The sequence below is a fragment of the Pseudophryne corroboree genome, chromosome 9, assembly GCF_028390025.1.
Source record: "Pseudophryne corroboree isolate aPseCor3 chromosome 9, aPseCor3.hap2, whole genome shotgun sequence".
Taxonomy (NCBI): domain Eukaryota; kingdom Metazoa; phylum Chordata; class Amphibia; order Anura; family Myobatrachidae; genus Pseudophryne; species Pseudophryne corroboree.
The window spans coordinates 350,714,553-350,728,559 of NC_086452.1; the positions used below are offsets into that span (position 1 = coordinate 350,714,553).

At 45.0% G+C, this 14,007-nt stretch overlaps 1 protein-coding gene across 6 annotated transcripts in view; it reads right to left on the reverse strand.

Annotated features, from left to right (window-relative positions):
* Positions 1-14,007, reverse strand: part of NCF4 (neutrophil cytosolic factor 4) — a 554,470-nt gene that overhangs the window by 83,009 nt on the left and 457,454 nt on the right. For 2 of the 6 annotated variants that reach the window (XM_063940671.1, XM_063940670.1), the window contains one exon: positions 13,793-13,862. The exons of the other annotated variants lie outside the window; for them this stretch is intronic. In XM_063940671.1, coding sequence (XP_063796741.1) covers positions 13,793-13,824 — 32 coding nt within the window. In that variant the 5' untranslated portion in view covers positions 13,825-13,862. The remainder of the gene's footprint in view (positions 1-13,792; positions 13,863-14,007) is intronic. 6 annotated transcript variants of the gene reach the window in all.

Sequence of the window (14,007 nt, forward strand, 5' to 3'; positions counted from 1 at the left end):
AACCAAATCATTAAAATTCTTCCTGTTCTGTTATGTGAGGTGATTTGTCACAACTTTTGTTGTGATACTCTGTACACTGCAATTGATGTATTTTCTGACTCCCTTTCCTCTGGTGTCCCCTATTCACTGATACGCACACAAGGTACAGGAAGCCCTTCTCCATGAGGCACAGGTTTTACAGCTGAATATAATTCAAGATGGGATCGCTATGAAAAGCCGGTGGCCGGGTCCCGGCACCCGGTGTGCCAACTGCGGGGCGAGCACTAGCAACCCCCTTGCAGGCTCGCTGCGTTTGCCATGCTGCAGGCACAGTGGCTCGCTGCGCTCGCCACAGGTTAATTTCTTCTTTATGGGTGTCGTGGACACCCATAGAGGGAGAAATGCCTGTGGATTTTGGCGGTGGTATTTCACTGCTAGTCGGGATTCCGGCGTCAGCATTAAGATGTCCGGGATCCCAACTAGCGGTATTGTAATCGCTTCCCTTCAAGATATTTGATACAGTAGCAAGTTTAGTTCTACTGGAATGCCCATCAATACTAGTTTGACAAAATAACAGTCAGTACAGTGGTCCTTAGGTTCACGCCGTACCACTGGGACAGTGGAGAAGGAGGTGGAGGGTGGGGGACTCAGGAGCCGCAGCAGCGTACTGTAATTGGTGGCAGCGCCGCTGCAGCTGATCCTCTCCTTCCACATAGCCTGGCTGCCACCGCTGTGAATGCTGGGATGAGGAAAGCGCATCCCAGCATTCAAAGTGGCGGCGGCCAGCCTATGTGGAAGGAGAGGGACAGCTGCAGCGGTGCCGCCACCAATTACAGTGCGCTACTGCGGCTCCCTCCTCCCCCTCCTCCTTCTCCCCTGCCTGGGATCTGCCTGACTACCTGCACCGATGAGCCTGACTGTCTGCCGTAATGTATAAAAAGGGGGACGCTGTCTGCCGTAATGTGTAAAAACAGGATTTTAATACCTACCGGTAAATCCTTTTCTCCTAGTCCGTAGATTATGCTGGGGTCCACTTCAGTACCATGGGGTATAGACGGTTCCGCAGGAGCCATGGGCACTTTAAGACTTTTCAAAGGGTGTGAACTGGCTCCTCCCTCTATGTCCCCCCTCCAGACCTCAGTTATAGGAACTGTGCCCAGGGAGACGGACATTAATTTTCGAAGAAAGGATTTACTTTATACTAAAGGTGAGATTCATACCAGCTCACACCTCAACCATGCCGCACAACATGGCATTCAACATAACACACGCCAACAGGCATGAACCATTTACAGCAACATGCTGAGAACAAATATAACACAACTTGTGTAACTCTAATGAACAAAACTGCAGGTAAATTTCGCACTGGGTCGGGCGCCCAGCATCCTCTACGGACTAGGAGAAAAGGATTTACCGGTAGGTATTAAAATCCTGTTTTCTCATACGTCCTAGAGGGCGGAGCAGGCGATCCCTCTGGGTCACATAAGAGACCGTTTGTAAATATTGTAAATACTGATACCGACACGGACCCTGATTCCTGTGTCGACGATAGTGACTCCAGGGAAATAGATCATAAATTGGCGAAAAATGTACAATATATGATTGTGGCTATAAGGGAAGTTTTGGAAGTTACAGAAGCCCCTCCTGTACCTCAGGAGAAGGCCTATTTCTATTAAGAAAAGAAATCTAAGGTTACTTTCCCTCCTTCCCACGAGCTAAATACTCTTTTTGAAGGGGTGTGGGTGAATCCTGAAAAGAAATTTCGTATTCCCAAAAGGATTCAGATGGCTTATCCTTTTCCTTTAGAGGACTGGAAAAAATGTGATTCTCCCTGCACCTGGGATGGCTTCACTAAAGGAGCCGGCAGATTGCAAAATGGAGTCTACCTTAAAATCCATTTATGTTGCCAATGGTACGCTGCTCAGGCCCACAATTGCTTGCGCGTGGGTGAGTCGGGCTATTGAAAAATGGTCAGACAACTTGTCATCAGAAATTGACACGATTGATAAAGATGAGATACTCCTAAAGTTAGGTAATTTTCAAAGACGCTGCCGCATACATGCTAGAAGCAATGAAGGATATTGGACTCTTGGGTTCAACAGCCGCTACCATGGCGGTATCGGCTCGGCGGGCGTTGTGGATTTGCCAGTGGAACGCGGATGCAGATTCAAAAAGAATATGGAGGCTCTCCCATACAAAGGTGAGGCCTTATTTGGTGATAGGCTGGATGCGTTAGTCTCGGCGGCTACCGCAGGTAAGTCAACATTTTTGCCTTCTGCTCCTGCACCGGAAAAAAGACACATCACTCTCACACGCAGTCCTTTCGGCCCAACAAATACAAAAAGGCCAAAGGTTCCCCCTTCTTTGAAGGTAGGGGAAGGGGAAAAGGAAAGAAGTCCGCAGCGGCTTCAGGATCCCAGGAGCAGAAGTCAACCCCTACTTCTGCCAAATCTACAGCATGACGCTGGGGCTCCCTTGTGGGAGGCCGCTCGGGTGGGGGCATGTCTGAAACTGTTCAGTCATGGTTGGATTCAATCTGGCCTGGACCCATGGGTTTTACAAATAGTGTCCCAGGGGTACAAACTGGAGTTTCAAGACGTCCCCCCCCCCATGCCGATTTTTCAAATCGACCATGCCAGCTTCTCTTCCAAAAAGAGAGGCAGTAACAACTGCAATTCAAAAATTATGTCAGAATCAGGTCATAGTCCTGGTACCTTTGCAACAACAAAAGGAGGGGTTTTATTCAAGTCTCTTTGTAGTTCCGAAGCCAGATGGCTCGGTTAGACCAATTTTAAACCTAAAAAATCTGAATCTCTACTTGAAAAGGTTCAAGTTCAAAATGGAATCACTAAGGGCAGTGATTTCCAGTCTGGAGGAGAGGGATTTCATGGTGTCAGTAGACATAAAGGATGCTTACCTGCATGTTCCCATTTATCCTCCTCACCAGGCTTATCTGAGATTCGCGGTTCAGGATTGCCATTACCAATTCCAGACGTTGCCTTTCGGTCTCTCCATGGCTCTGAGGGTATTCACCAAGGTAATGGAGGAAATGATGGTCCTCCTTCGCCAAAAAGGAGTCAATATAATTCCTTATCTGGACGATCTCCTGATAAAGGCAAGATCCAGGGAACAGTTGCTGCAGAACATCACGCTCTCCCTGTCCATACTCCAACAACACGGTTGGATCATAAATTTACTTGGAACCAACGACAAGATTGTCCTTTCCCCGGATGATACTGGACACAGAAGTTCAGAGAGTTTTTCTTCCAGTGGAAAAGGCTCTGGAAATCCAGAGAATGGTCAAACAGATATTGAAACCAACAACGGTGTCGATCCATCAGTGCATTCGATAGTTGGGGAAAATGGTGGCGGCCTACGAGGCCATACAGTTTGGCAGGTTCCATGCCAGAGTATTCCAGTGGGACCTGTTGGACAAGTGGTCCGAATTCCACCTACACATGCACCGGAAGATAATCCTGTCGTCAAAAGCCAGGATTTCGCTCCTGTGGTGGCTACACAGTTCTCACCTTCTAGAGGGACGCAGGTTCGGGATTCAGTACTGGGTCCTGGTAACCACGGATGCAAGTCTCCGAGGCTGGGTAGCTGTCACTCAGGGGGAAAGCTTCCAAGGAAAATGGTCAAGTCAGGAAGCCTGCCTTCACATAAACGTTCTGGAACTGATAGCCATTTACAACGGCCTTCTACAAGCGGTACATCTTCTTCAAGATCATCCTGTGCAGATCCAGTCAGACAATGTAACAGCAGTCGCGTACATAAACAGGCAGGGAGGAACGAAAAGCAGAGCTGCAATGGCAGAGGTGACAAAAATTCTCCTCTGGGCAGAAAGACATGTTATGGCTCTGTCGGCGATTTTCATTCCGGGAGTGGACAACTGGGAAGCAGACTTCCTCAGCAGACACGATCTCCATCCACGAGAGGGGGGCCTCCACCAAGAAGTCTTCGCAGAGGTTACAAGTCTTTGGGGAGTTCCTCAAGTAGACATGATGGCATCTCGTCTCAACAAGAAGCTTCAGAGATATTGTTCCAGGTCGAGAGACCCTCCAGCAATAGCAGTGGATGCACTGGTGGCCCAGTGGGTATTCCGGTCGGTGAATGTCTTCCCTCCACTTCCGCTGATCCCAAAAGTTCTCAAGATAATAAGAAGAACAAGAGTTCGAGCAATCTTCATTGCCCCAGACTGGCCAAGGAGGGCTTGGTATCCAGATCTTCAGGAGTTGCTCATAGAAGATCTTCGGCCTCTTCCTCCTCGCGAGGACCTGCTACAGCAGGGGCCGTGCGTGTATCAAGACTTACCGCGGCTTCGTTTGACAGCATGGCTGTTGTGCGCCAGATCATAGCCCGAAAGGGTATTCCCAAGGAAGTCATCCCCACTCTTATTCAGGCCAGGAAAGAAGTAACGTCTAAACATTACCACCCAATTTGGAGAAAATATGTGTCTTGGTGTGAATCCAAGAAGGCTCCTACGGAAAGGTTTGAGTTGGGACGTTTTCTCCATTTTCTGCAGGCTGGTGTGGATGCGAGCCTTAGATTGGGGTCAGTCAAGGTCCAGATTTCGGCTTTATTGAAAGGATTGCCCCTCTATTCTTTAACCCTCGATGTGATGGCCTCTCAGACGTCCGTGAGTGTAAACCTTTAGCCACAAGTGATATGCACAACACAAGCAGTAAAGATTCACACTGTTTATTGTTCGTTTAACAAAAGTATAAAAGACAACGTATATGGGTGTAACTGACATGTTGTTACACTCTTATTGGCCAGTAGTTACCAGGCAGAATGTATAAGGCGGATGTCCATATATGGGTTTTCTACAAGTTTCTCAAAACATTTATCAAAGTCTGTAACACAGGATATTTGGTAACACACAGAAGTAGAAATAACAGGTTTGATCTGGTATGGAACTGCCCTTGAAAACCAGGCTCACACAAGCCTGGTATTTGTATGAGCAGACAAAGGTACCCGGCACAGGGTAGTACGTATCTATGCAAACACATAACAGTTCATATAGCATGTTTTAACCCTTCATTAGGGAAGTAGAAATATTCACTTTTGCACTGTAACTATTATAAGGAAATTGATCATATAAAAAGTAATATTTACAAAGCACAGAAGAGTTAACCCTTCAATCCCCTCTTAGAATCATGATTGTTATATAACATGATTCTTGGGTGAGGCTCCTTTCTTGTTCCTCCAGTTCTTAAGATATTGGACATAATCGTCGGGTCCCTTACTATCAGAGGAGGTGACAGGACTGGTGGTTATATCATAGTACATCAGGGCCTTATCAATGCCTTTGGAGGTAAGTTTCTTTCCACAGGGAATTACACAATAAACTATAATGCCTACAAGAATTAAAGTTACAAGTATGAATATGCTTATTTGCACAATACCCTGGTGGGAAGGTTTTTAAATTTCTCCCTGTGGTGGTGTTAGATGTATAACAGGTATAGTTTCCAGGATATATGGTTATGGTGCTTCCTGGGTTGGGATTTTTTGACAATATGGGATATTCCCTTTTCCACATTTCGCACTGACTGTCATTTGTTTTGGTGTCATTAAAAAGGCTGAAAAAACAATTTTCCTGTTCTAGGGGTATATTAAGGGGCACTGTACCTAGGTGGGGCCTAGATTTGCCACAGACATAACAGTTGCTTTTATTGTGTTTGTTAGCACTATACTTCATCCATTCCAACCAAAAATTAATGTCAGAGAAACCAGTTTCAATAGCTAGGGTGTCTTCAAAGGTAGGGTTAGTAATAGCCACCATATCTTTAGAAGTAGCAATATGGGGCTTTAAAGGTTTGTTTTGGGGAGCAATTTTAGGCTGGTATTTTGGGTTTTTATACATGTCCCACAAATAAAACATTTGCCTTGCACTATAGTACCCTGCTTGCCACCATATACCAAGTACATAAGTCTCATTGTCGCTTCTGCTAGGGTTCACTATGTTTAGTCTAAACCTGTATGAATTTGGGCCTTCATCCATCTTATGAATGGATAGTCTAGAAAGTAGGGGTACTCCATATTTGCTCCATCTATTTTTTTTGCAAATGATGGGCCATATTTCCAATCTGCTCCTGTATTCCACCCCACAGATTCCCAGTAATCACAGTTGGATCCATGATAGGATATTTCCATCCACCATTCATCAGTGACACAAATGTACATTGTCTCAGACATCCCTGATTTTCTTTTCTACTGTATGAAATGTTTGTTGTCAGCAAGTTTAGGGAACATGAAATAATCAAGGATGTATGTGGCTACGTGTGTATTGGAGGAATTGTACCACAAGGTGGGGACCCCATCTTTTTGTGTGATGTCGACTTCACATATTGTGAGGTGAATGAGGGCCAGTAGGGCTATCGAGATAGTCCCCAGGATAGAGATAGGGGGCAGGTTCTTCATCGTTTTCTGTTCTTCTGTCTTCGCTAGGTGGGAGGTCAGGGCTGTCTGCCCCGGTTCGTACCTCACTGGAATCACTTGCTTCCCTCTCTAGGTCTGGTCTAGGAACCTTTTTTACTCGGGATGCATGGATCCAGGTAGGACTTTCCTCTGTCAGGACTGCTGTTCGGGTAACTGCTACGACCTCTGTCTCTGGACCATAGGTGAAGTCTCCTGGGCTCTTGTTCCTGGGGAGCACCTTCACCACGACTCTGTCTCCGACTTTAAAGGGGTGTGTAGGTTCCTGTGGATTCAGAGGGTTTTTTACAAGCGACATCATGTTCAATCTCATCAAGTTTTGGTTATGAGGGCCCTGACATACTCTTCCCTTATAAGTTCTAGATCTCCTTCCTGTATCATCAACGGTTTCTTAGCCCAGGGTGTGGGGAAGGGTCTACCCATTAATATCTCAAAAGGGGAGTACCCTAGGGTTTTCTGTGGGGTGTTCAAGATGCTGGTGTTTAGCTTTATTAGGGTTGTTCCTGAGGCAAGTGATGCATCTGCTAACATACTGGTCCACAAGTGATTTGGCATTAGTAACATAAAAATCATTGGTTAGTAGGAGGAGTGTTGTGGCTTTACTATGGTGACCAACACCATGGTAATGGGCAATGAGCAAAGGGGCACTGGACTGGGGTATACAGGGTTTCCCCTCTTTGCAGATTAATCCTGATTTAGGATTTTTTCTGCAGAATTGGGTAAGTCCAGTCGGAGAGATCAGTATTAGTCGCAGCAGCTTGAAGTTGAGTGAGCAGATGGACGTTGTCAAGGGAGGGACATGCTCTAGTGAGTGCAATGAGTTCTGCAGCTTGCGCGGACTGATAAGGTGTTGGTAGGGCTTCCAACACAGTGTCAGGGAGGGTGACAATGGCATAGCCAGCCTGGTATGTATTGTCATTGGGCCTACTACAGGAGCCGTCAACAAAAACTATGTCTGCGCCTGGTATGGGAACGGGAGACATGTCAAGTCTGGGAGAAGTTTCAGCTTCAATGGAAGCAGCACAGTCATGTAGGTCGGGTGGTTCATCCTCGGGACCTTTCAAGCCTAAAAGGGCATTGAGAATGGGTGCAGGGCCAGAAGAACTAGCAGTGTACTTGATGGTAAGGGTAGGGTTACTCAAAAGGAGTACTTCATATCCACTAAGGCGTTGTGCTGACATGTGCTGTGTGTGTAAGCCTTTAAGTATTGCCAGGACATCATGTGTGGTGTGGAGTACTGTGATGTGGCCTAAAGTGAGGGTAGTGGCCATTTCTGCAACCATTGCACAGGCTGCCAAAGCCCTGAGGCAGGCAGGCATACCTTGCACAGACACTGGCATGACTTTGAAAAAAAATGCCACGGGGCGCAACTTCCCTCCATGAAACTGTGTGAGCACCCCCGCCATGGTTTTACAATTGTCCCTTGCATATAGATGGAAAGGTAGTACATAATTGGGGAGGCCAAGTGCCGGACTTTTCATCAACATACATTTTAAACTTTCATATGCAGTTAACATTTCTTGTGACCATTGTACAGTTTTAGGTTTGTCCTTCAGTGTGGCTTGTCTCAAAATGTTATCATAATAAGAGCAATCAGAAATCCACTGTCTGCAGTAATTTACCATACCCAGGAAGGACAGTAGTTCCTTCTGGGTAGTTGGGGTGACCAGGCCCAATACAGACTGTATGCGTTGTGGACTGATTTTCCTCTCTCCCTGAGTGAGCACAAAACCTAAGTAATCAACATGCTTTTTACACCATTGCATTTTTGTTTTGGACACCTTGTGTCCACATTCACAAAGCCAGTTTAGTAATGAAACACCATCCTCTCGGCAGGCCTCCTCAGTTTGACTACAGAGCAGCAGATCATCTGCATACTGTAGCAGGACTGAACCATGGTGAGGTTGCCAGGGCCCCAATGTGGCCTGGAGACAACAGGTGCGTCAATAATCTGCACCAGGTAAGTTGTTTACCCTCAAAAGAAAAGGCAAAAAGTAATTGTGTCTGTGAATCTACAGGTATGCTGAAAAAGGCATTCTTCAAATCAATTACAGAGAAGAACGCAGCATCTGCAGGGATTGCAGAAATGAGTGAGTTTACATCTGGAACAATTGGTGCAATTGGGACAATTAACTGATTGATCGCTCTGAGATCCTGTACAAATCTTATACTGCCATCAGCTTTGGCAACAGGGTTCACAGGAGTACAGTATGGTGATACAATATGTCTGAGAATACCCTGTTGTAAGAATTGCTGTATCATGGGGCGGAGACCTTCTATCTTTTCTGGTGAGAGGGGATACTGCTTTTGATAAACAGGTTGTGAGTCGGGTTTGAGATTGGCCTTATATGGTGTGCATGAGATTAGGCCAGTGTCATATGGACCTTCCGACCAAAGAGCGGGGTTTACTTGAGCTAAGTCAGGCATTGGTGGGTATCCCATTGACTCCCATTGAAGGAGCAGTCTTTTCCAAATCACCATCATATAGGTCAAAACACAAAACACTGGTTGTTGCACCGCTGTCCACAAAAAAGGGAACTTTACTTCCATTTATAATAAGTGGCAGCAGAGGTGAATCTTTCCCTGACTGCGGGGTTGGTTCTGTCTGTCAAAGCGTCTGGAGTTCTGATAGTTATGAGTGAGTGCAGGTTTCTTTACATCAAAACACCCTGCAGCCTCTTTCTCATACAGATGTTTTTTTTTAAATCTATCGTACTATCAGAAGTCCAGGAAGAGACGCTTTGCTTAACAGAAACTATGACAGAAGGTAGAAGGTTGTTAATGAAGGTGGAAATGAGTAAGCTTTCTGAGTTAAGCAAAGGTAAGCCAGCGTCATCTGTCCAGCAGTCCTTAAACCTTTTCCAAAACTCAGTAACAGACTCCGAAGGTTTCTGTTTACAAGCTACAGCGACAGGCAAAAAAAGCACAGGCAAAGGAGCACGGGTTTTAAAGACTTCCTTCATATGTGTATAGCTGCGTCCTTTGCAAGCTTTGCGCAAATAAGATATACAGCCATCGAGGGTAATAGTGGGCTTGGGACAGTGTTTTACTATTATCTAAACTCTGGGTTACTGGTGCGTTAGGGATAGAGCTAGTGGACGCACCCTCCAGCAGTGGAGTTGGAGGCGATCCCATCTGGTGTGAAAGGGTTACTGCTGCCAAGAGATCTGTGTCCTCAAGCGCAGGATACATTGGAATGCAAGGGGGAGGCGAGAGGGATTTCAAAGATTTACAGTTTCTCACTTCTTCGCTTCTGTGCTGTTGGGAACTGATTTTTTTTTTTTTTTTTTTTAATCCTCCATATAGAAAGGGTAATTACTGCCTTCCCGTAGGAATGGGTCCTGTCCTGCTTTCTCTGTCTACCCTGCTAAATTATCCACCCATGGGTTAACTAAGTAATACTCTGAGGTAGAGTTGCGGGCGACATACATCTTGCATGTCTCACCAGGGAGGGGCGGGGGATATGTAGTTTTTTTTTTACTCTGACTAGAGCCCATTGTCAGACAGTAATATAAATCAACAGTACAACTTTAAAAGAAAATATCTAAAATTTACAACACTCTACTATACATGCATCAGCTAACCAGTTAATTAGTCATTGACAATATCACAATATTATCTGTATAGTGAGAACATGAAATCTTTTGACGTGTACGATACTTACCATTCGTACAAGATGTCAGAAAAATACAGCGTTTTAAACAGGAAGCAGGAAAAGTGTTTGAGTAAAGATATCTGGCAGACGAAAACTTACCAGCCGTCTGACCAAATATAAGAACTTATCTCACTACAAACATACAAGAATATATAGACGATCAAATCGAGGTATTCTCTACGTTACGTATAGACTCCCAGGTCTATTTTAAGTATCCCAGATACTAACGTCACGTTATGTATAGACTCCCAGGTCTATTTTAAGTATCCCAGATACTAACGTCTTTGGAGAGTTGCGCTTGGACCCCTGGTCCCTTCTCAGACGTATCTTTAAGTCCCAGACATTAAAGATGTTTGGTCACGTGTTCCCAGAACACTGACACGGATTCAGCTTCAGTGTATGACCGCAATCCCGTATGGCAAAGACAGACAATCAATTCTCTATCTTACCATCCGGGGACGACCACCTGAATCGCGGACGGAGCCCCCACTTGAAAGGATTGCCCCTCTATTCTTTAACCCTCGATGTGATGGCCTCTCAGACGTCCGTGAGTGTAAACCTTTAGCCACAAGTAATATGCACAACACAAGCAGTAAAGATTCACACTGTTTATTGTTCGTTTAACAAAAGTATAAAAGACAACGTATATGGGTGTAACTGACATGTTGTTACACTCTTATTGGCTCGTTAGTAGTTACCAGGCAGAATGTATAAGGCGGATGTCCATATATGGGTTTTCTACAAGTTTCTCAAAACATTTATCAAAGTCTGTAACACAGGATATTTGGTAACACACAGAAGTAGAAATAACAGGTTTGATCTGGTATGGAACTGCCCTTGAAAACCAGGCTCACACAAGCCTGGTATTTGTATGAGCAGACAAAGGTACCCGGCACAGGGTAGTACGTATCTATGCAAACACATAACAGTTCATATAGCATGTTTTAACCCTTCATTAGGGAAGTAGAAATATTCACTTTTGCACTGTAACTATTATAAGGAAATTGATCATATAAAAAGTAATATTTACAAAGCACAGAAGAGTTAACCCTTCACTTATCAGTTTTCTTCCAAAAACAATTGGCCTCCCTTCCAGAAGTTCAGACCTTTGTGAAAGGGGTTCTGCACATCCAGCCTCCATTTGTGCCTCCAGTGGCACCATGGGACCTTAATGTGGTGTTGAAGTTCCTTCAATCGGATTGATTTGAACCTCTACAGGAGAAAGAATTGAAGTTTCTCACTTGGAAAGTGGTGATGCTTTTGGCCTTGGCATCCGCAAGGCGAGTGTCTGAGTTGGGGGCCTTGTCTCACAAGAGCCCTTACCTAATTTTCCATGAAGATGGGGCGGAGTTGAGAACTCGTCAACATTTTCTTCCAAAGGTGGTTTCATCTTTCCACATAAACCAACCTATTGTGGTGCCAGTGGCTACTGACACTTTCACTGAGTCAAAGTCTCTAGATGTGGTGAGAGCTTTGAAAATTTATGTCGCTAGAACAGCTCCGCCCCCACAATGGCGCCTTTCTCCTTAGAGATTTTTCCTATAATATTTATACTGGCGGGGGTAGGGCTGTGCCTGGGCATCTTATGCCCCCTTTTAGCCAGTTTATCAGGTTTTATTCTGCCCAGAGCGCCCCCCCCCCACGCCCTGCACCCTACCGTGCCTGCGTATGTGGGCAGCAATGGCGCGCTGCGCTCCCGCCAGCCGCGCGGTACCTTTAGCCGTCACTATCTTGATTGAAGAGCTATCTTCTAACACTCACCTGTCTTCTGACTTCTGGCTCTGTGAGGGGGGTGATGGCGTGCTGTGGGAGTGAGCATCTAGACACGGCTAGCGTTCAGTTCCCTTCAGGAGCTAATGGTGTCCTGTCAGCCAGAAGCAGAGCCATGAAACGCTTTAGGAAGTTGGTTCCTACTTCTGCCCCCTTAGTCCCACGAAGCAGGGAGACTGTTGCCAGCAGTTCTCCCTGAAAATAAAAAACCTAACATAAAGTCTTTTCAGAGAAACTCAGTAGAGCTCCAATGGAGTGCATCCAGTCTGCCTGGGCACATTTCTAAAACTGAGGTCTGGAGGAGGGGCATAGAGGGAGGAGCCAGTACACACCCTTTGAAAAGTCTTAAAGTGCCATGGCTCCTGCGGAACCGTCTATACCCCATGGTACTGAAGTGGACCCCAGCATCCTCTAGGATGTATGAGAAAAGGGGGACTGTCTGCCGTAATATGTAAAAAGTGGGACTGTGTGCCGTAATGTGTAAAAAGGTGGACGCTGTCTGCCGTAATGTGTAAGAATGGGGACTGTCTGCCGTAATGTGTAAAAAGGAGGACTGTCTGCCATAATGTGTAAAAAGGTGGACTGTCTGGCATAATGTGTAAAAAGGGGACACTGTCTGCCCTAATGTGTAAAAAGCTCTACCTGCTGTAGTGGCGCTAATGTGCGGTGTAATTTGAATAATGGAGACTACTGTGCACCGTAATATGAATTGGTATTATTTTGTGGCCACACCCCTTCCCCATGAAGCAAAGAAAAAAACACAAAATTGGGCGCTGATGTTTTAAATCAAACGCTAGCCGCACGTTCCTGGGGCCTGGTTCCTCTGCCACCAATTAAATACAACAAGAAAGAACAAAAAAACTTGGAACTGCGCTTAGCATTTAATTATAGCTTTTTATTCTTGACCACAATAAAAAATAAAAATATATAAAAATGTATATAATTATACAATTACCGGCCATGAAGCCATGCCTCTATATTTTTGACACGCGCACTGCTCCTATTTTACATAAGGGGGGGCGCAGATACCGTTTCTTGCACACAGCGCTAAAATGTCTAGTTACAGCACTGCTGGGCAGGATGAGTACCCCACAGCGCAGACAGAAGGGAGTCTTGCCAATCATTTCCTGTGATCAAATACTTTCATTTTTGATTTTCAAGATTTCTCAAAAACCTAACATCATATCAAATTCTGATGGTATATTTGGATTCAATGCACAAAATTATATATAAATTGCTAAATCTCATGTCAGATGCAAAATGGCTGTTGAGTCGTGTTACAGAAAGAGCCATTCACAAAACTGTTTATGGGTCTACTGTATGTACACTTACTGACATTAAGCTGATGATCATAGTAACCACTCACTGTCTAACCTGCACTGAAAAGGTATTAGACTGTCTGCAGGTAATAGACTGGGTGCAACCAACAGACTTGGGCCCCCAATCCGCTAGTGGTTGGCTGGTACTTTATCACCGTGCTATTTATCACTCTCCAAGACTTGATAAATCTGGGCCTTGGTTGTCATGATTGCGGTGCAGGTGTACACATTTTATTAATATCACTGTAGAACCCTTAATTTTTTTATACCCCAACCAATATGAATGAATACAGCCTCATTCAGTAGTTCCCAAAGCACAGTCCTCAAGGTACTCCAACAGTCCGGATTTTAAGGATATCCATGCTGGGGCACAGGTGACTTAATTAGTGCCTCAGTCAAGTTGATTATACCACCTGTGGCCAAGCAGGGATATCCCTAAAGCCTGCATCATTGGGGTGCCTTCATGCCTTAGAACTACTGCCCTAACTTAATACATGTGCCTCTGCATCCTTCCCCCACTTTACAGTACCCCTTTGACATCATCATTGTAATTACTGAGAATAACTGAAGTGGTTTGGTAGAAACCAATACAGTAAAGAATATTATTTACACACTAACTCTGATCACTTACCTCTCATCCCTTAATTGGCGGGGAAGGGACATTATCAGGTAACTTCAGACTAAATTCAAAGATGGTTAACCTGCAAACAGTAACTTGAAATTACTTTGTTGTTCGTTAGAGAGTAAGATCTCTATGCTGTTACTTGTTTAATTATCAGAAATCATATCCAGCATTTCTAAATAGATCAGTACAGTGTATTTTTTTTATATGTCCAACTTGTCAAC